This window comes from Daucus carota, chromosome 7 (assembly GCF_001625215.2).
Source record: "Daucus carota subsp. sativus chromosome 7, DH1 v3.0, whole genome shotgun sequence".
In the NCBI taxonomy this organism is placed as follows: domain Eukaryota; kingdom Viridiplantae; phylum Streptophyta; class Magnoliopsida; order Apiales; family Apiaceae; genus Daucus; species Daucus carota.
This window is the reverse complement of record NC_030387.2, coordinates 3,271,134-3,294,037: the sequence shown is the minus strand read 5'-3', so window position 1 is coordinate 3,294,037 and position 22,904 is coordinate 3,271,134. Positions and strand designations below refer to the sequence as shown.

Here is a 22,904-nt window from a genome sequence, read left to right as displayed (position 1 = left end):
AATTTATATAATATTTATCATTTCGGAACTACAACAACTACTAAACTAATGCAAACAAAAGTGTAAATATAATAATAAAATATGAGGACTAATAAAAAATTTATAAAAAATATAATCATTTCATACAAATTTGGTATAATAGTAATGCGAGATTGATAAAATAATAATCAACCATTATTTGAATAGATTTAACAAATATATATATAACATAATTATAAATAATATATACGTATATACTATAATTTTATTAGATAATTAGTAATATATTTATATATATTATAATATTGTGATGCGGTGCGGTTTGAACCACACTAGTAATATGTCAAACCGCAATTCGCATCGCATCGCGCGGTTTGTGAAAAATTCAAACTGCAACTACTCCACGAAAATTAAAAATCATATTTTGCGGTACGAGCGGTTTATACGGTTTGGGCGGTTTTTCATGACCCTTATCCTATATTGTTTTATTTTGAAGCCCAATAGTAATGGAAGAGAAAGCCTCTCTGCAGTGGCTCATCTTCTTTCTTTGAGCCCTCGGGATAAGATCAACGGGCCAATCTGTAGGAAGAATATATGGTATGTATTCCATTGTGAGATGAACAATTAGTCTAAAGCCCAGTTTCCGTAAATGACCCAACTTTGTAATTGCAGTATGCATCCTATTTTACAAGTGGAGTATTACGTTTTTAGATAAAGTTAAGTGGATTTCAAATCTAATGCAATTAGTTCATTATCATCCAGTTTTTTAGTAAAGTAAAAAAGTCATAGTCAACTTTCCAAGCAACACTTTAACAAGGCAGTCAAAGTAAACTGACGATACACATGCATAATTGCATATGTACAAAGGAATCACAAGAATAGCATCTCATGACTTTTTCTACCGAAATACTCCATCTGTCCCTCCCATTTCTTATCAAATGAGTTAGACATGGAAGTTAAAAAATATGTATAAAATATTAGAAAAGAGGAAGAAAAGTGGGTGAAGTGGTGAGATCAATTTATTTTTAATGTATAAAAAAAAGATAGTGGAATAAAAGTATTGTGAAAAAGAAAGAAAGGTGGAGAAGTAGTGGAACTCATTGACTATTTTTGGTAAGTTTTGAAATATAAAGAATTGGAGGTGACATCCAAAAAAGAAAAGTGTAAAGAAATGGAATAGACGGAGAGAGTATGAGTCTGTCGGAGCATTAAAACTATGACTTATTACTTATAATAATATAATTTGATAAGTGCTCAATTTAAATTATTATTTAGATTGTTTTATACTATAAATGATTTATGATTTATTAGATAATAATAATAATAATAAATTTTATTTTAGTGTTGCGATTGATTTTTAACTAAAAGTTCATAAAAATAAAACAAAATGATTAAAAAAATACATCATACTGATTACTTGTTTTAAATCAAGTTGTACCTTCTTTCTAATTTTAAACCAACTTATAACTTATTACATAAATAAACATTTATTTGTTTCAAGCTGAAAATTATTTGAAACCCAAACATAAAAGTCCAAGCAAGCACACTTCCAATATAATGTTTCCATATATATTTTCTCAATTTTTTTTATCTCGAGATCGGGATATAAACACTCTAACACTTTTTTTTTAATCTCGAGCATGTTTGTCGAGACTTAAAATCTAGGATATAAGTCAATTTTAATTTTAAATTGATATTTTTTATCTATGTAATAAGTTTAAAAACGGTTTAAAATTAAAAATATATTACATACTGATTTATATTTTAAACTTCCATTTATACGTTAAGTCACAATTTTAAACTCACCAAAAACGTGTTCATATCACACTAATTCACATGATAACTACCACAGCCACTATAAAAAAAAGAGAAGTATTTTGCCGACAAAAGATTGTGTTTTCCGTTGACCTTATTATCACGTCTCCACACATTCAAAGATGCGTATTCTATTGCTTGTCAATTTACAACTATATAAGTGACATTTCGTTACGTCCTAGACTAGTAGTTACATATAAAAGATAAGAAACCTGTGGGCTTTGCTCATTTAAACCAATAAGCAGCTGCAACATAATTTCAGACGCACCAGATAGTAGATGGTGAGAGCCTGGATCCATGTAGCCAACTTACAAGGTGGCAGAGCCAGTAGCAACACAAATTTCCAAGGCTTAGGCAGCTTATTGCTCCTTCTGTGGGCACTTGTGGTGTCCATTTGTTTCATCTCAGCAGTGATTCTGTCGTGTGCAGACGGTGCATCGAGGGAGAAGGATGCCAGCAATGAGACGTATGCTGCTGGCTGTGGCGCGGGCTGTGGAGGAGGCTGCGGTGGTTGAAGCTGCTTAGGCCTACGTGGTCTTCGCGAATTTGTTGAGATTTTTAAGCACAATTTAGAGTCTATCTGTAGCAGAAACTCTGCTGCTGTTGTATTATCATGATAGAGATTAGGATAAGAAAACATGTTGGTGAGAAATAATAGTAGACATGTTTTTTCTGTAATGTTCGGTTGCAGAAATTTAAATATTCACGCATACACGACAGGCTCTCTTGCTGATTCTGAGTGACAGTACAACAAATTATAGGAAAGCAAATAGTACTAATCTAGGAACCAAATGCTCCAAAAACTTCAGCATTAGAGCTGAACCTTGAAATCTTTATCTACATTTTATTCAGAACATCACTTCAAACAATGTGCTTCGTATCTGATATATAGCTTGAGAAGGCTTGCAAACATTGATAAAATGCCCCCTCTGAGAAACTTTTAAAGCCCTCAGAAGTTTTGGCAGTAAACTCAGATTTGTTAACTCTTCTAAGGTATAAAGCTAAAACATAACTCTTGCAGATTTTTATTTGGCTAGTTTGTGGAGATATTCTTTATAATCCTTGTATCTCTTTCATCATCTGAACTCAGAGGTAAATGCAAGAGAGCTCTACGAAAATGATGCAGAAGCAGACATTCCAACTTCATTCTTATGAACAATCCTTAGCCGCTTCACGCTATCTACAAATTCCCTGTTCAGAATGTTCAAAGCATGAACCATATTCCGCAGGAACATATTAAAGAAAAGAAATCTTGCAAGTTGTAACAAATTCAGAATTTACCTCCAAGGGACATCACCAGCAATCCTCCATTGTTCATCTCTATCTTTATAAAACAAGCAAAACTCTGATGTTGTATCAAAAAGATGTAATCCTGATAGAGACTGTGGACCTATACAACACAATTTCAGCACAAATTTTTAAAGTAATTAGCAAATTGAAACAGATTAAAAACATGTTTAAAGCAAGGACATACCAAACATGTCTTCAAGTTGCATTGCGAGACTGGAGTAATCAGAGAGATCAAGCACACATATTTTGCGACCAACAACTACACCATCCATATTAACCTTGACATAAGCACACCGTGATTTGCTCTGAGCTCCATCAGTGGAGTCAGCAGAATCATATATTAAATTTCTAGTGAACTCAAAGTCTGTTCTCAGCTGTGGATGCAGCTCCTGCCAGTCTATCAGGTCTCCGTAATCTTCTGAGATCACAAACATTCATTAGTTAACTGAAACAGCCTAACCATCTGAGACCAAGAACACTGTTTTAGTAAAAAAAAAAAACAAAAATCTAGGATTAAACATACCATTTTCAGATGGATGATAAGCCTGTGGCTGCAAAGTTCTAAGACTAAGACCCAAGTCAATCATATTACCATCTTCTTTCCCTTGATAATACACAGAAGATAGATTTCCATGACTTGCAAAATACCCTAAGTGGTTGGTGTCCATTGGATTCATCGATAAACTACCGTGAATCAGAAATATGTTTGAAGTGAATTTTCCTGCACATATATTTATACATAAAACATCAGTGACATGAAAGACGAGGAACATGAATGCCATGACAAGCAAAGTAGAGCGGACAGGAGACATGGAAAAACAAGAACACTTCTTACCACATTATCGATCATCGCTGAGCTAGTTAGAAGTTAATGCAGTCTGACAAAATTAACATGCAGAACCTCCCAGAGGAAGAAAGGATCTGCAGAGAAGAAGAAACAAGGAATGGGCGTCGCGATCCAAGGGAAAACTTGGTTTGGATGCTGCTACCCGACAGAGCTACAGAGATGTTTCTAAACAGATTGTGTTCTGAGTTCTGACACATGACTGATCAAAGCAAGAAGACAGGCCATCATCATGATAGTGAAGTTTTTGACTGACATGTGTATTACTGCTGTGAAAACATTTGCAAATGCCTACCACATTGCAATTTACTAGCACAGGAAGATAATCAAGTTCTCATCGTGTGGCCCGTTCTTAGAGTAAAAGACAGAGATACATTTTACATTTTATTGTCATATTTGAAGCATTTCCCATCTTCTAAAATATCACAATATCTTTCGTAGGAGTGGGTTATCTTCACCAAAATTTCATCAGAGATACAATTTTATGCAAGTGATAGGAAATTATGCAACTAAAAGCTCCGATCCACCAAGGCCCATCATTTTTGAAGACATTATGAGTGGACATTTAGGCGAGATCTCAAAGATGTTTGCTACATGATACAACTGCTATGTTACCATGTACACACTGTCCGAATAAATGCATAACTTCCCGCATTAAGATACACCAATAAGTGTTATGGTACATTAAGTAGATTACTTGATTGATTTCTCTTACAGCTTGAGCAGAATTAAGGAGTCAAGGTCATGATTTTTCTCAATACCTCATTGCTCACTGATACATGATCAAACCCTCAAGTCCAGACCCAGACAAGATGTAAAAAACCAACTAAATAAAAATCGAAGCAGAACACCTTGCTTCTGAATGTAAGAGCACAGAAACAAGAAAGCCCCTTGCTTGGGGTAGGGTGGGGGAAGGCTGTTTCTATATCTGGGATTATCTAATCAAATATCTTCTCATCTACCCAAGAGAAAAGTAGAATTTCTGTTTTGCTTGCCAAACAAAAAACAGTGAAACTCAACCATCATTTTGGTTAAGAAAATTGGCTATACAGGGGTATACTTGATCAACTGCCTGCAATTAAACAATATACACTGAAGTTAAGACATAGCAAGCAAATACTAGTAGGAACCAATATCAACAGGAAGTAACAAATATAAACTACCTGCCGACCTCCCACCAAATCATAATGAGCATAATGTGGTCCTTCTGGCTCTCCAAAGACTTTGTAAGTAACCAAGTTCTTGGGTATGAGCTTCACAGTGTCTATTTTCCAAAGAGCAACAATTAAGTTAACCACAAATATATTAAATATTGCTATCATTTCTAATGTACAAACTGACGTTCGTTAGTAGATAAGATACCATGTACGGCTTCAATTGGGCATATTATGTCTTTATCTCCTGCTATAGCCAAGACAGGGACATTGCTTTTATGGAGATGGTCTTTGTAGAAGAATTTACCACTTCTGTCACAAAGCCCACCATCTCGAAAAGCTGAAGCCAGTTGCAATAGAAGTTTGGCTGGTATAGTACCTGTCAATTTTTATTTAACCAATGTTACAGTCTATTCATGTAGGAAAGGAAATGGTATACAAAGTAGTCTATTCATATGGAAATGGTATACCATGTAGGACAAATATTATTGCAAACCCTGAGGTGACGCAGTATATTTCATCACCATAAACCTAATTATATACTACTTTATTAGACCCTTATCAAGCACAACCTAGAACATTCTGTGCCCTCGTTATTTTTGTCTATATAAAATGTGACATCGACAAAGGTTTCGCTGAAGTCAAACACTTTGTATATTACAATCATTATAGCTTCTCTATACTCACATATATAGAATGCAAAACTAGGAACCAGTATGTGAAATGGTATTCTCAATATGTCTCCCCATTTCCTGAATATACCTATACACAGTCTAAACAAAAATTCCTCAGGTGGGACTAGTATATTATGAGTAGTGGCCTGAATTAATGACTAGGGTATAATCAATTTTCTGCTTCTTTCCTTTTCAATTCCTAACTGTAAAAATAATTTCCTTAATGTAGAAAGATGCCAGTACCCAAATGCTAGTTTGGGCCTTTTGACATCTGATAATCATAGGAAGCTGCTGATTGAACGTTATATAATATAGAAAATTGTTGACACGGAGCATTCTAGTATTCACCCATACCGATAAAACAATATAAAGTAGTGGTGAAGGGTCAACAAATTGATCCGTTTCAAGGAGGCTTAAGAGTTTATAAGGCTAGCATGAAAGCAAAAAACTCCGCATTACTATTCAAACAGAAAGTCACCCGGAGCCTTAAGATTTTATAGCTACAAGTTGCTGCTTTTGCAAACTATAGACCATACTCTAGAGAGCATAGACAGTTGAAGTGACAACCAGTCGTAGATGATTTTATAGGTCCACTGCAACTGTTTCAAAATTTAATTCTATTTCTTGTAATCATGGAAAAAAAATTCACTTGCATGCAAATCCAATGGATACTCCCACAAAGTAATAGAGATTATTTATCTGTCAAATTATCAATCACAGTTTAGTAAAAGAAGGCAATGCTAAAGCCAATTGCTGCCTCCTATAATCAAGTAAATAGTAAAAGTGAAACTCGTTACTGGTGCAAAGTATCGAACAAGTTTGCATCTCTCAAACAATGATCATGTCTATGATTCATTTCTCTCTTAACTCCACAGGCCTTCCTCTACTGTTTAGCATCTAAAAATATGTCAATTACATATATGTTTCCATCAGGAGAAAAGGCAGTAGCATTTGCACAACATATGACTAGTTATCTACAGGCAGCAGGCTAAAACACACGTATGTTATATTGGAGGAAGTCGTCTGTACTTACAAAAATTATTTAAAATCAGCTTTTTTAACAACTTTGGGTGCATCATATCCTCAGCCGATATCATATGATTGAGCCAAGACAACACATAAGGAGGTCGCGAAGACAGTGGAAATGCCATTGTCAATAATGCCCCCAAAGGAACAGCTGGCACATTTAGGGCCTGTGCGGGCTCAGCCTGAATGAAAAGTATAGTTTGGCAAGTGTTACCACAAAAGCAAATACATAATTATAATTAAAGCAAACATAGAATATATTTATATATTTAATCCTCTTACAAGTGGTACAAGTAATTTCAGCGATGATTTAGAAGATCTGTAGTCGAGTGAGGATGCCAATGTCACTATAGCTGCCAAATCAGATTCTCTTTCTTCATGACCTTCACAAAAGATTATATATGTAGTTATTACATTGTAAAGCAAGTTCTATATAGATGCTGCCTATTACACCATAATTGTCACAGTATCACAAGGGAAGTCACCTACAGAGTTTTAAATTTAAGTTCACTAGTGCCACCTTACCATATCGTGACAGCAGAGCATAAAGCAAGATGCCACCCATGGAGTGCCCAACAGCAAGTAATTTACCGTCCTGTGGTTTAGTCAATGCCTTTATATATTCCATCTACAATATCCAAAATAATCGCAATCAACAAGTGTTGCATACTGCTCATACAGCCGTATAAAGAAAATTAAAATATTCTCCATTTTAAAAAGAAAAGAAAATAACAAAATCCCTTGTTCAAATTGATACCTTAATTTAAAATTAAGAACCAATCACTACTATTTTACCTTTTTATGGATAGAAGTAATTATTATTTTTTCTAAAAAAAAAAGAAGATGATAGTCCAACAAAAGGTTGTTTGAATTCTCTATATAGCCTGTTATGCAACTTGCTACTTTTTAAAAATGAATAGAACTCATTCTGAGCAGAATAAGATTTAATATAGAAGCAATAAATCATCATCATGTATAACACCCAACAAGGGTAAAATTCACCTCACCGCAGCAGGAACATCTTCTTCCAGGTAATGATCAAAGTCCCAGTCATACTTCACAATCAACTCCAATTGTCTTTGGATTTCTTCTACAGTGCTAATGAACCTCTCTTGCAAATTATTCAATGGAGGTGAAACAGTGCGCTCACTTTCTTCAATAATGGTTATGAGTTTTTGACTCAGATCCTTTATTTGGCTGGCAACAGCCGAGTCTTGCTTTGTTTCCAACAATCTTAAAAGTTTTTCCCTTGTTTCGTTAAATGCTTCTGAAAGAAAAGACTCCTTATAGAGTTGAGATATCTGATCAAAAAATTTAGCCACTATAATTTGTGAATGACCTTCACTTAAAAACCCAGAAACTCTTCCTGATAGGTTCATAAAAAATTCCGTCAACTTAGTCACCAGTTTTGATTCATCAAATACAGTAGGTACTCCCATTGGGTGTTCTTCTTTAGTGCCAGGTATCCTGACCATTGTTGAGTCACCCTGAGCATTAGTTGGTTCAGATGATGCAGAAGAAGCCCCGGCCATTGCAGTTTTGGCAACATCTTCCAACTGTGATACAGAAGCGCCGGCAGTTGCCGTTTCGGCAACATCTTCCATCTGCTCAGATTTTTCATGAGCAGTTTTTTCAATCTCTTGCACCTCTGATGCTTCCATGCTCAGTCCAGCACCCCGAACTTCTAGAATCCATGTGTCATATCCTTGCCCCGACATGTGGCGGGCAAATGAAGCCTGCATATTTGATGCAAGGACAAATTTAATTATTTTTGACTTGGCTCAATTTCGGAGCTCTCCTACATAGAAAAAGTCCCATTGGAAAAAGTAACATTGCAATAACATGCAGTGCTTTTTGGTTGAAAACAGGAACGGAATTTCTAATTACTTGGAATTTTGAAATACCTAGAAAATAGATGACATTGTTTCGTTAACATGTAGGTATATGTACCAAGGAGTACAGCTTCCTGTAGGAAGTTAATATCTATATGTAACCAAACAAGCACCGAGTTCCTAGGAAGTCTAACTAACCAAGAGGGGAGTGGGTAAGCAAATTCATATACTATTTTAGTATTCACGGTTACAAGGAATTGCACTTCCCTGCCTTTTGTCAACTAACAAAATTGGTAATAATCACTTCCTAGAAAGTTCCAATTTATTGGTATTCACATGTCAACCAAACAAGCCCACAACATCATCTGTTTAGTTTAACGTATACTTATAAACTTATTAGATCATTATATTTTTAATGGCTAAAAATTAGGTTTATATAATTCAACCATGATTCCTTCAAATTTCTATAAACCTAATCATGTAAGCTGGATGACATAATAATCGAATACAAACAAAATGAACAGACCTCGGGTGATAGATCATAACCAATGGCATTAGTTCCAACTCCTGATAAAAGCAACAAAGGATGATTTCTCTTCGGAGCCTATATTCAAACAAAATTTTCCAATACAATATTTAGCAACTTGTGTACACACATAATAAATATAAACGCACACACCTCACAAACATAATAAAAACCGTCAAAAAAATCACAAACATACACTAAAGGCAAATCAGCAAAAATAAGCTACTCTATATTTTACTGAATCATTAATATTAAAACACAATCCTCCACAACAAATATATACATAAATGAACCACAGTACATCAATAATTGTTAGAATAAATAAATAACATCGTTAACTGAATATAAACACTATATTTTTAAACCGTTTAAACAGAACATACTAATGATCTCGATAAATGAAGTACAAACAGTGTATATTAAACTCGATGAGTAGAACTTCCAAACGGTGTATTTTTAAACTCGATAAATAGAACAAACTAAAGATCTCGATGAATGAAATATGAACACCTTATTTTTTAACTTGATGAACAGAACATAAGAGTGCTCTTGATACATAAATTTTCGAAATACAAACGGTGTATTTTTAAACTCGATAAATAGAACATACAACCGGTGTATTTTTAAACTCGATAAATGTAAATATGAATAATCTCGATAAATTATTAAAATATAACATACGAATAATCTGGATAAATGAATAAAATTCTCCGGCGTACCTGAGGAGATGGAAGATAGCGCCAGAGAGCGAGTCGCCAATCGGAAGCGTTAACAGAAATATAATGAAGCTCATCGGCCGTACAAATAGACGGCTTATTCGACACTTTATACTCTTTATCTCTCCCGTTTGTTGAAAACGCTCTCGCTCTGATACGCAAAGGCGAGGAGCGAAACGACGTCGGAGGACGGCGGAGGGAGGCGGCGCGTGAGAATGAGAACCGGCGGTTGAGATTGCAAAAGGCGGTTGCTAATTGGAAAGCGGAGCGGAAATCGGATTGAATTATCGGCGGCATTTTTGCAGCGATTGTTTCGGGGGAATGTGTTTTTGTGTCTTGGAGCTGGCGTGTCGAGCAATGCGGAGTTTTTTAGATTTTTTGTTTTTATTTGGTTTGAAATTTCAGGCGGTGCTGAAGAATCGGGGAAGACGTCGTCTCTAAAGGTGCTGAGTTTGGCGAAATTTCGATTCCGACAAAATTTTATTATAAATCGGTTGAATATTTAAATTTATTTTTTCAAGGTTCTGAAAAATATAATTAAAAGATTTACATAATAATACTGTCTTGGCAGAGCACCTTTTCGGATAAAGTTAGAATTATATATTTTCGGTTTTGAAAATTGAAAGTTGAATATTCGAACTAGTTATTCGGTTTTCTTTTGAGGGAAATTTCAATTATTTTTCGATTGATCTATGATTTCAATTTCAACCAGAATATTATAAATATAAATAAAATGATAACAATTTAGAATATAATGAGATTGTTTACGAAAATCAAGAGCGATCTAAAATTTAAATTTAACACAAATTGTTCCAAATAATCTAAATTTGGGTTAGTGACAAAATATAGATAATGTAAGCTCACAATTTTTAACTTTGATGAACAAAAAGACCTCAGTACATATCTCGGTATTCAGTAACCATGAAATACAAACATGCAACAAGTGATTCAAAGCATTTGCTGCATTAGTCACATTATAATGAATCTGCAAGACTGAAGAATATGAGAAACAATTATACAACTGATGTAAAAGAAAACAAAGTTTTATTACCTATCAATATTACATACATGAACAACAAAACCAAATGGTTGGAGATTGAAAGTAGCAGAGTATTGAAAGACAGACCAAACACTTCCCTGGACAGAGAATCCACAGGTTCACCTTACCTGTTAAGTTACAAAGTTCTGTCTTGCAACTTGGTGCTGTCTACTGGAAGTTGAGCAGCAGCTTCGGGTGAAGCCGAGGTCGTAGTTTGGTATGGAGCAGCCATCTGGCATGCCAGGGACTGACCATAGTATGCACTTGCTTGTGTAGGATCAGCAAATTTATTTGCGTAACTTGTAGTGGGAGATAATGTTGGAGCAATTGACTGAGGCTGATGAGATTGTGACAAGCCCAAGTATTGTGGCTGAGGTTGACCAGTAGGAACCTGAACAACTGCAGCATTTGTTGTTATGTGCAAACTAGAGGGCGCGTAAGGTCCAGGGGCAGTAGCGTTTCTGACAATGTTATATTGACCAGAAGAAGGGGAAACCATTGTAACAGAGGGAGTCGTTTCATTGTAATCCGTGTGCACGGGCATGTTGTATGCTTGAGTCTGTCTAGCAGGCACGTAGTACACCGGGTATTGCTGCTCAAGTGCAGGATTGTGAGGACGTTGTGGATGCTGAGAAGGATATACAGGGTAGTAAGATGGCATTGTCACTGCTCCTGCAGGAAGTTGTTGGATATATTGTGAACCGGCAGTTATGAACTGCGGCTGCTGCTGATGCAATATTTGATGATGTTGTGGATCAGAATGGGTAGGCAACAAATACCCAAAATCTTGATATCTTTGTTGCATTTGATGAATTCTTGGATCAGTGGTATTTTGCTCAACAGAAACCCTACTCTGGAGCGTCGTATACTGAATGTTTGGGTCTTGATACATCATAGGCTTTTGACGAGGCAGTGGGTTTGTTATGCTACCATCACTGCACATACAAAAGATGCCAATTACCTAACTCAGAACCGTTTTAACTTTCAAGATATAGTTGATGCAGTAAGTGATTTAAATCTCTGAAGACATCTCAAGTTGCAATATTACGGGGTACATTCTAATCAAAACTTAACCCATGTCATTTTGTGAAAGATTTTGTACTCAATTTTGTGCCTGAAGCATTTTCGGTGTATTTTTTTAACCTACAAACCATAACGAATACAAGACAGTAGACCGCCTTAAGGCTGCACATACTACTACTAACCTACTTAAGACATGAACAAAATAAAACACAAAAACTTTAGGTACCTCGAAACTGAATCATGAGGGGAAGCCAAATCATGATTCTTGTACAATTGTGAAGCCATTAATTGTGCCTGTTGTTGCTGAATTTGTCTCCTGTAATCATCATCAGATAAGTCCCGAGCCAAATAATCGCCAACAACCTGTCCAGAACTCACTGTAACAACTTCGACCTCCACCTTCAAACCTCCATCTTCCAACTTCTGATCAACATTTCTATCCACCCCCATCTGAGCAAACCGCTCCTCAATTCCCACCTTGTGTTGCTGATCATCCGCCACTTTAACCTTAATCCGAGGCAAGGCTTTCGGGGTAGAAGAAGCCGAACCAAACGACGAAGCTCTGTCCAACATAGGAGAATTAGGCATCGATTGAACATCCTGATTTTTGTTACCTTTCGAATTGTTTCCTATCAAAAAGTCATCATCAAGACTCAACAAGCAATTTCCCGAGTCCGAATTCGACAATTCACCACCATTAGTCCCATTCAAAGCATTCAAGAACCACTCCTCCGAATTCTCAAGTAAAGACCCTATGGAAGAACCTGATTCAGGCTTCACCGGAAACAAAAACAACCTAAGCCGCGACGATTTCCCAGCTGAATTATCACTAAGCCGATCATATTCTTCTACCATATTCTCAAGATCTTCATCAGTAGTAACAGAAATCAAAGAGTCAAGATCCTCACTCGGGAGCTGATACTTGAGAGTAAAGCAACCTTGCTTCTTCGAATTTAACAAAATTTTGGACAAATAATTTGTGAGTTCCGACAGCGAAGAGTGTCGATCAACGACAACTATACGGGTATCTCCTCCTATGTAACATAACGATTTGTCATGCGGCCGTGGGATGATATGGCCGTTGAAGCTACACATTAGTCTTAGTTTAGTTGGTGTTTTGGCTGAGACAAGTTGGCATGAGTCATCGAATGACTCGGTGGCGGCTTTGGTGCGCGATGATGAGTTAACCGAGTCGGGGGTGGTGGTGGTGGTGGAGGGAGTGGGTGACGGTGGGTTCATTACAGGGTGTTGAGGAAAGACAGGGGAAGATGGGAACAGGAAGTTAGAGATGTTCTGTTGTGTTTAATGTTTATAGTTAAGCCAGTTGCTTTTATATTTATCTAGTTCCTTTTATATTGATTGGATATTAATTAAATTAATTAGAAATTAACCGGATACTTAATCAGTTCGGCAAATTATGAAATAAGGATTAGTTGGTGATTAATCATGATTATTCATCTACTTTTAGAAAATTACTTTATTTATTTATTGTTCTTATTTTATTTTGTGGGCATATATTTGTACAGAGCGTTTGATAGATAGAATAAAGGGTACTTTTGTGGTTGATTTATTACATTTTAATATTTTCAGGATAAGAAGAATAATGTTGTTGCTGGCAATCATGTTATATTTAATAATTTGACTAAAGGAGCAAGCAATTAAATATTAACGCCTGCCTAAGCTTTTCTTAGCCATTTTCTGAAGAGAAAACTGGTCTATTTTAGAGAATTGTTTTGCTCATATATAAATTTGCAAAAATGTATATGAATATTGTAATATTTATTATTATATTAACAATTTTTACCACAAATAAACTATTTGTATTAATTAAAAATTACTTCACAGTCATATAAGCAGCATTAAAAATAACTTTTCTGTCACTATAAATATCAGCCAATTAGATTTTGACATATCGTTAAACAGAAAATAAATGAATATTATTTTTGATGCCTAACATTTTCCCTTTTCTCTCATCAAATTCACTTTTAGATTGATCCTTTGACCGTGCACCCAAACTAAGTTAACTGTTTTTCTGGTTTGTAAATACTAAATTTTATATATTTGATTAATTTTGATTGATGCGGACAATGTATATGCAGCAGGTGCATCGTTATTAAGAAGTAGAAGCGAACTAAAATCAATCAAAATTATAAATTTTGATGCTTAGCATATGCACATGAGCACCACATAGAAAAACCGAATAAGATAGTCAAGAAATCACCGAATAAAATAGTCAAGAATTTTTAGATGGTGAATCAGCTTTATTCAGAATAAAATTTGTATGTAATATACAACATTCTATCCCTCCTCCATTTCCGAGTTAAATATTAATACTTCAACTCATATATATGTGAACATAATTCAAAAATATCTAAAATTATATTCAAATGGGCTCAAGTGTTTTCTTAGCCCACTTCATAAGTAATTACCATATATCAATGATTACCTTTTTACAAAGACATATTTTTCATTTTTAAGTTAATTAAATTAGTTAAATTTTGTTATAAGTGAAGAAATAGGAGTCTGTTTGGCTGAGTTTATGACTTATGATTTAATGTGACTTATCTGATAAACTGGGAGTTTAAAATGTCTGTTTGGGTAAAGTTTGACGTATTAACGACTTATGGGTTATTAAAGATATAATAAAAAAAAATAAAAATGTTTTATGAGTAACTTATGACTTATGGGTAATTTTTATCAAAAAAAATAAGTCACTGAAAAAAGTAACTCAAACTAACTTCTGACTTTCGGGCCGTTTGGGTGAACTTAAAATAAGTGTTTCTCGACTTTTTACACAAACGAGACGAATAAGTGCTTTTAACTTATAACTCCAGCAGCAGGACTTAAAAGCTCCACCCAAACACCCACTTTAAGTCAATTTCTGACTTATTTCTAAATTTAAGCCGGCTTCTGACTTATTACACAAACGAACTTTTTTCAGTTTAAAGTTAGAAACAGCTTTAAGTGTCATAGCTTATTTAGGAAAAAAGGGTTAAATATTCTCAAAATGCTCACCGAAGTGAAGGGCTGGTATCAAATTAGTCATCAAACTTAACGGCGTATCACTTGAATCACTAAAGTCAAAATAAATATCAAATAGATATCTCAAATATGTACTCGAGAACTAAAAATTATATCTACGGAGTTCTATACATTTTTCTTGAATGCTATTACAACAAAATGAAAAACTATGAATTCTAGTATTTTGGATAATACAATGATATTTTTTAAATTTTATCTACTATTTAATTTTGTTTTTTTAGTTAGTTTTAAATTTAAATGAAAACAATTAGCATATCAAAATATTAAAAATCTCACTATATTATCTAAAATACTAGAATTCATAACTTTTCATTTAGTTGTGGTAGCATTTAAGAAAAATATATAGAATTTTATATATATAATATTTAGTTCTCGAGCATATATATGAGATAAATGTTTGATATTTACTTTGACTTTAGTAATTCAAGTGATACTCGTTATGTTTGATACTGATATCAGCCGTTCACTTCAATGAGCACTTTGAGATTTAACCCTCAGAAAAAATGTACTCAATATGGTTTGCAAGTATAGTTGAGCTACCCAAATATAAGTCGCCATCATGCAGTTGATAAATACATTGTTAAAATCATTGGTGAGATTTGAGAATGTGGAGAGTTTAAATCATTACAAAAATATTAATAAAATTAATATATGAGATAATAATAATGAAAGAAAAATGAACTTTGATATAAACATTATGAACGAGTTCTTATATTAGTGAGCTGTTTGGTTCGTTTAGGGAAGACATAATGGAATCTTGAAAGAGAAACATGAGCTGAATTGTTTTATCTATTTAGTTTTTGTTTTTATGGAGAGGATGATTTTATTGATAACATAATTCTTCTTCAATATGATGTGTAATATCACTCGGAACAAAAGTGATATCAAAAACTCGACCCGGATACAAATATGATATTCACTCACTTTCGTGGAGTCCTGTGAAAAGCGCAAATCGGTTCTTAGCGGCAAGAGGACCTTCTGGCGCTTAAGCGGTAAAACGGACGCTTAAGCTGAATTTTAAGCGGGTCAATAAGCGGAAAAATTAAATATTTAGTTATAATATTGATATATTTAAAAATAATATTAAGTTGTGTTAAGACTTAAGAATATGCATTTTCAATATTTTTGATAAAATATATTTTTTTAATTTTATAATATAACTATAGTTATATTATTAAAACATTAATATTTCAATTTTTTTTTAATAATTAGCAAGTCAACATCATTTTGACCGCTTAATCCGCTTAACGACCGCTTAATCCGCGTAATTGTCCGCTTAATTTTCAAAAACGCTTAATTTCTCGTTTAGTACAAAATCGAAGCGCTTTGGGGCCGATAAATCGGCCGCTTAATGCGCTTTTTACAACACTGCTTTCATGTCACGTGCTTTATCTAGTTCAATATTTCTTTTCACGGCCATTGTTTCTGCAATTTATGGAGGGATACAAATATGACTTTCAAAACTTTGAAGTAAATAATTATGAATATTTTAATAAAATGAATGAAAGTTTGTTTATATTCATGTGTAATTAATATCATTTTAATGATGATAGTGATAATAAAATACTTAATATATCTCTTTGGTAAAAATAATTAATATTTCTTTTTTTTAAAGATATAATTAACATTTCTTAATAGATAGTTTGAAATTTGGAAAGAAGACTATTAGAACAATGAGATGAGGTAATGAACACATAATTGAGCAATGGTATTAACAAATCAAAAAGAAGCATCTAATCTGAAATTCAAGGAAAAGTAGACAAGCAGCCAAAGCACGCCGTTAGTGGACCCCACACGGATTGTTGACGGAAGCGGAGAAAACAAACAACGGGACGCTGTAAAACGTCTAACGGAGTCAACCAAGCAGACGGCTAACGACTATAAGTATCCCCGACATTATTCATTTCAAATTCCCACTTTACACACACATCGTTATAAAAAAGTGCGTATATACACACACATATACTTACACCATTTACGAGAGGAGTAGTTATATTGAAATTCGTGTCCGGCGTGGGAGGAGTTGTTGTCATTTGAACACATTGGGCCCCGGTTCTAATAATTTTCCGATCGGTTTTGCCGGAAAATATCTGCCGTGTTGGTGAGTTTTTTTTTTATAATTGTGATTTGTGTTGCGAGTTTTGTGATTTTGTGGAGTGATTTGTAAGTTTTTTGGTGTGGTTTAGGTCGTGGAGATGGCGTGGAAGGATATGGCGTTTATGCCGAAGTTCAGAGAGGCGTTTCAGGTCGGTTTCTGATCTTTTTGCTCTCGATTTCGTTTATGCTTATAGTGTGTGTATTTACTTGAAGTTCTGGCGATTTCTGTGTATGATTTAGAAGTGTAGGTAGTAGATTACTCTCTCTCTCTCTCTCTCTCTCACCCTCTCTCTGTGTGTGTGTGATTTGACTTGTATATTATAATTAGTTTCCATCTGAAGTTTAGGTTATATATGTATCAGTTACGACATCTACTAAAAATTGGTTTTCATCACCAGTTTGTGCGATGTTAGTGTATAATTTCAATTTCATTTATTAAAATCAGTTTATTTCTTAAGTTTTTGCCAATGGTTTTTGTGTGTATCTGTGTGTGCGCACTTAATTTTGATTTCATTTTAGTTTTTCATTTGGAGTTTGGGCGAGTGTGCGCGTCTATTTGTATGTGATTTTAGTTTCCTTTTAAAGTTTTAGGAATGTTTGTGTTTAATGAACCTCTAGGTGAACTAGTGAACAAAGAATTAGCAATTGTATAATCTGTTAGTATATTCTGTACTTGCGATAACTAATAGTACATATACTGCGATTTCAAGCATGATAGGGGTAAAAGTTAAAACATTGCTCTATATAACTTCTTATTTGAAGAGATTTGGGACTTTTGAATTTGTGTTCGTTCTTGCAATTCTCTACTCCCTCTGTCCCATTTAATTGTATACGTTTCTTTTCAACTGCTCGACACGCATTTCAATGCTCTTATAAAACATAGTTCCGTAACTTATTTTTGAGATTTTCTTTTTCTGAATAAAAATATAACATCCAAACTTTAATTCAGAAAAAAAAAATTTAAAAATAAATTACACAACTACACTTTACAGGAGCATTAAAGTCCGTGCCGCGTCCCCGTCCCCCAATGTATACTACTCAGGGGGACGGAGGGAGTATTATTTTAGGTGTTACCAGAAATGATCACAATGACTTGACTATGTCAATGTAGCATTTCTTTATGTTTTAAGTGCTATATATAGTATTATATGTGATGGCATTGACTTGATTATGTTAATGTGACATATCGATCATTCAGTAACCTTTGTTCATGCAACATCCCAAATTTTTTTCCTTTATAATATTAGTTATGTTCTTGTAATGAGTTATAAATGTTTGAACTTAAGTTGTTTTTGGAATCCTAAACCATAAATCTTAATCTTAAGTATATCCGTCATGCTTTTGTATGTTTTCGGACTACAAAAGGAGCTTCTGCATTTTAACAATTTATGCAAATTACAAATAGTGAAGAATAAGAACACATGGTTACTGTAAAATTAAATAATTAATTAACAATTAATGTGTAAAACAATGAGATACTTTTCCTTTTCACTTGGCATGTACCTGTCAGCATGTAATATCACTGCATACCATGACTGTATTGTTAGCAACAATATAATACTATGAACAGATAAAATGATCGGTAACACTGGATACCTTAATTTTGCTATATGAAGCACATGGCTGATATTATAAATTGTCCAGATTATTAGATTATTTGGTTTCTGCACTAAGAGTACTTGTTACTCTCTGAAGTTGCTGTATGTCATGTGGAATTAAATCCTCAATTGGATTTGAGTATATGACCTTAGTGGTAAATATTTATAAATTTCACTGATCTTGATTTGCATTTATTTTTTCACCTTCAACAGGGCAGGACAAGGGAGGTTGAGCTTGGAATGCATACCATCAGGTCACATGGAGCCACAGTTGCAAGGAGTCATAAGCATGACTGGGTTATCTTGCTATTACTCGTCGTCATAGAGATCATCCTGAATATCATACATCCTTTCTATCGCTTCGTTGGGAAGGATATGATGGAGGACCTGAAATATCCAATGAAGGACAACACTGTGCCTATATGGGCTGTTCCGGTGAGTTAATTTGTACAGTGGTATAGGTTAATATATATTTTTATTGGAAGCTGTCTAGTGAACAAAAGTTTGATTCACTGATGCTATCGTGTTTCACCTTTTCAATTTGTCTGGATAAGCATCGCTGATCACCATTTTTTGGTTATAACACAGATATATGCAGTTTTGTTGCCTATTGTTATTTTCAACCTCTTTTATCTCTGGAGGAGAAGTGTTTATGACCTGCATCACAGTGTTTTAGGTGACTACCTCCTAATTTGTATAGGAATCACTGATTGAGGCTCTTATCTTCATGTTGTAACTATTTCCTATAGATGAATGCTTGTACTGAATAATGACTTGAGCTACATACTTAATGTGCAGGCCTCTTATTTGCTGTACTGATAACTGGTGTCCTTACGGATTCAATAAAGGATGCAGTTGGTCGTCCTCGGCCTGATTTCTTCTGGAGATGCTTTCCTGATGGCAAAGATGTATGAAAGTCAAATTTCTTCATAATCTATTAACTATTTAAATTATTATCCTGTTCACCTAGAAGACAAATGACATTGCTAACTCAGTTTTTCTCTATAATTCGAAACTTGAAATGAGATCACTGACTCTTATATTTTGGGAAATTGGTAGCATTATTATGTGATTTATGTGAAGGTGACAATTATAAGACATCATTTTACTCTCTTTTAGCCTTTAGGGGTGTAGTACATTTCTGTTAAGTCAAGGTAAAATGCAACTAGAATAGAATCACATGCATAAATCTGGAAATTTAAGCTTTAGCTATAGTTGTTGAATTACAAAATTAGCAGAATCACAGGCTGTTATAGCATTTCTCTATTTTTTTTCCGTTTCTGAATTTATGACTTCAACTTAAGTAGAATTACTGCAATTGTTGATTAATGTATTAGAAGTTGACAACTTTGTGATCCTTGGACTTGTAGTGCTGCAAAATTCTCAATCCAGTGGTTGTGCTTTTGATTATTTGCCCCTTTTTCATATGTAAATAATATATGAAGAATATATTACTATTTTAATTGCAATTGTATACACAACCAAGTTATGTATACATATATACACAACCAAGTTATATATACATGATTGCTCACTTTCAAATCTTGTGCTACTATTGTTTCAGTTCTATGACCAATGGGGCAATGTTATATGTCATGGTAAAACACATGAGATTAGGGAAGGACACAAGAGCTTCCCAAGTGGCCATACTTCATGTAAGCATGCTTTTTACTCTACAATACAAAAACTGTATAATGGTTCATATAAAAATTGTAGTATAATTTTGTCAAGAATAAAGACATATGGCAGAAACACATTGCTTACGTTTTCCAGTTTAGTGTATTAGGCACTCCCTTATGTTTAAAAGTTTCTCTAGTTTAAATTTTAATTAGCAAGTACTACATTAATCTGCCAAAATGCCTTATATATGTCCTAATATATGCGGCCACTAAAGCACACAGTATCGTCATGCTTGTATTTTTGTATACTTGTTTAATTACTAGTAGACTGATTCTACTGTGGGTTTCTATTAAAACATAAATATGACAAATTAGCATGATGCTATTGCAGGGTCCTTTGCAGGTTTGGGGTTTCTATCTCTGTACTTGGCCGGAAAGATAAGAGTATTTGATCGCAGGGGACATGTGGCAAAACTTTGCATTGTCTTTCTTCCTCTCCTTGCTGCTGCCCTTGTTGGTGTATCCCGAGTGGATGATTATTGGCACCATTGGCAGGATGTGTTTGCAGGGGGTCTACTGGGTATGTTCACCATTTTTGCTTGCCATACTATTAAACTATTATACTTGCATTTTATTGTTAGGTAGTGGCTATTACTCAAACTTTTTGTTATTAAACTCCAGGGCTCTTCGTGGCAACAATGTGCTATCTTCAATTCTTCCCACCACCATATCACACTGATGGTAGGCCCTTTAATTCCTTACTTTGTTGTTCATAAGCTTACTTTCTGGCAATTGATTTTCTACAACATTTTTACCCCTCCCTCCAAGGGATTTTGAGCATTTGTTTTGAGGTGTTGCTTTTGGCATGCAAAGTTTTAAATCAACTAGTTAGTCATTTATCGCTATCGGTCGGTAGCTGAGTTTTACTAAATTAACAGTTCAAGTGCTAAAGTTAAATATTATGTCTAAATGTTATATAGCTGATACTTGCACACAATTAGCAGGATTATTTATGTTAGTTAGTGCTACTGCTACAACAATCAGATTTCTACACCGCAGCGTAAAGGAGTAATTTCTTAGGGTGATCTCCTAAATTTTGTTCAAAGTGCTTATGCTTTAGAGTATTTTAATTTTGTTTTAGGCTGGGGTCCATACGCACATTTTGATGCTATAGAGGAGTCACGTTCAAATCCAAATTCAGCTCCTGCAAATGGATTCATTGTGCATGAAACACAGTTTCAGCCAGATTTTGTGACAGTGCCTTTAGGCCACAACTCAAGCTTGCAGCTGAATGACATGGAAGCTGGCAGAATGTAGAGCTGGAACGCTGATTTGTTCCTAGTCTAGTCATATTTAGCTCTGTCTATAGGCTCTTTCCTTGTGTACAAATCACCTGGTAGTTTTGGAAACGCGGTATATACCGGATGAGATATTAGTTAATCACATTAGAATGGGTTTCAGCCTTCATAATATTGGTGCTTTCACATTGGAGTGTACTAAAACTTGGATTATCATTTTGTATGTTATATTTTGTCCAATTGAATTTCCGAGGTCCACATTTTTCTTTAAAGGAGATGAAGGTTAGAGTATAAGAGGGTATATATGATGAGAATAAAAGGTAACATCAGGAGAAAGCATAAGCAAGTAAAGAACTGTGGGATACTTATTATTTTATTTTTTTTACTTTATTGCCACTTGTTGGAGGGAAATAAAATCGAAATATATTGAACATGCAGAATCATTCTTACTGACAATTTTCTACGTGCTCCACACGGGATTAATGGGTGCTACGAGGATGTCGGCAACAATATTGTTAGTCGATCAATCAGTTCAGCCTGCCCAGTGCAGTAGTAGCTAACCGGTGCAGGGTCTTCCTATCAAACAAAGACTATAATTTAACCGGTGGAGGGTTTAACGGGTGATCTGTTTAGAGACTTGTTTACTTAATTTCTCCGGACTGTAGTGGCAATTATTCGAGTTCTCAACAATTTTTATATATCGCTTTTGAAATGATAATTTTATGTAAAATATGTGTTAGAAAATTTGAACGAATTTTTAATGGTGTGTCATGGGCACACAATAGTCACTAACTTGAGAATATTATCTTTTGATTCGTGGAAAGTAATACTCCCTCCATCCCAATTTAGATGAGTTCCCTACCCATATTGTGCTGACTTTCTATAGTATTGGGTTCTGTTCTATAATCACCGATTAATCCCTGTTTCGTAGCTCGCCGAACTGATTAAATCTCCGATTAATCACCGATCACTCCGATTAATCCCCGATCAGTTCAATTAATCCCTGATTAATCCTTGTTCCGTAAATTCACCGATTAAGTCCGATTCCCGCTTTTTACAACACTGGTATTAGGTAGATGATACATTGAAAATAATAAATTAGCAAGGGCAACAATGGAAGATTGTTGACAAATGTGCATTGAAAAGAGAAAGGCTCAACTATTTTGAAATAAATTTTTTTCTCAAAAAGGTCATCTAATTTGAGATGGAAAGAATATATGTTAATGGCTCAGCATATTCAAGTTCAGTAAACCGTGAATCATGTCGGCCCATAAAGTAGTGCCACGTAAGAAACAGTCTTTGTCACATATACCCTTGGAGAATCTAGTTGGT

General features: G+C 34.5%; 4 protein-coding genes across 5 annotated transcripts; 1 reads left to right on the top strand and 3 right to left on the bottom strand.

Moving 5' to 3' along the window:
* Positions 1–1,948: 1,948 nt before the first annotated feature.
* Positions 1,949–4,440, bottom strand: LOC108196744 (auxin-responsive protein IAA32-like). 2 transcript variants are annotated; one of them, XM_017364167.2, is made up of 5 exons: positions 3,920–4,440; positions 3,608–3,805; positions 3,269–3,502; positions 3,076–3,184; positions 1,949–2,985 (listed from the first exon to the last, which is right to left on the bottom strand). In XM_017364167.2, exons 2-5 carry the CDS (start codon positions 3,759–3,761, stop codon positions 2,904–2,906), a joined length of 579 nt encoding a protein of 192 aa, XP_017219656.1. In that variant the 5' UTR covers positions 3,762–3,805; positions 3,920–4,440; the 3' UTR covers positions 1,949–2,903. The 2 variants fall into 2 exon arrangements, with proteins under 2 accessions (XP_017219656.1, XP_063937953.1); XM_064081883.1 differs by having other exon boundaries at positions 3,269–3,499.
* A 122-nt stretch (positions 4,441–4,562) lies between these two features.
* On the bottom strand, positions 4,563–10,322 carry LOC108196742 (uncharacterized). Its single transcript, XM_017364166.2, has 9 exons — positions 9,860–10,322; positions 9,141–9,218; positions 7,790–8,518; positions 7,308–7,410; positions 7,065–7,165; positions 6,790–6,964; positions 5,291–5,461; positions 5,092–5,192; positions 4,563–5,000 (listed from the first exon to the last, which is right to left on the bottom strand). Exons 1-9 carry the CDS (start codon positions 10,151–10,153, stop codon positions 4,944–4,946), a joined length of 1,809 nt encoding a protein of 602 aa, XP_017219655.1. The 5' UTR covers positions 10,154–10,322; the 3' UTR covers positions 4,563–4,943.
* Positions 10,323–10,702: 380 nt separating this feature from the next.
* LOC108194010 (protein PAL OF QUIRKY) lies at positions 10,703–13,231 on the bottom strand. Its single transcript, XM_017360892.2, has 2 exons — positions 12,145–13,231; positions 10,703–11,830 (listed from the first exon to the last, which is right to left on the bottom strand). The coding sequence occupies exons 1-2, from the start codon at positions 13,155–13,157 to the stop codon at positions 11,032–11,034; spliced, it is 1,812 nt and encodes a 603-aa protein (XP_017216381.1). The 5' UTR covers positions 13,158–13,231; the 3' UTR covers positions 10,703–11,031.
* A 3,607-nt stretch (positions 13,232–16,838) lies between these two features.
* On the top strand, positions 16,839–21,817 carry LOC108193543 (lipid phosphate phosphatase 1-like). Its single transcript, XM_017360249.2, has 9 exons — positions 16,839–17,061; positions 17,147–17,206; positions 18,869–19,090; positions 19,244–19,331; positions 19,454–19,563; positions 20,220–20,310; positions 20,666–20,854; positions 20,956–21,015; positions 21,416–21,817. Exons 2-9 carry the CDS (start codon positions 17,156–17,158, stop codon positions 21,589–21,591), a joined length of 987 nt encoding a protein of 328 aa, XP_017215738.1. The 5' UTR covers positions 16,839–17,061; positions 17,147–17,155; the 3' UTR covers positions 21,592–21,817.
* The last annotated feature ends 1,087 nt before the right edge of the window (positions 21,818–22,904 follow it).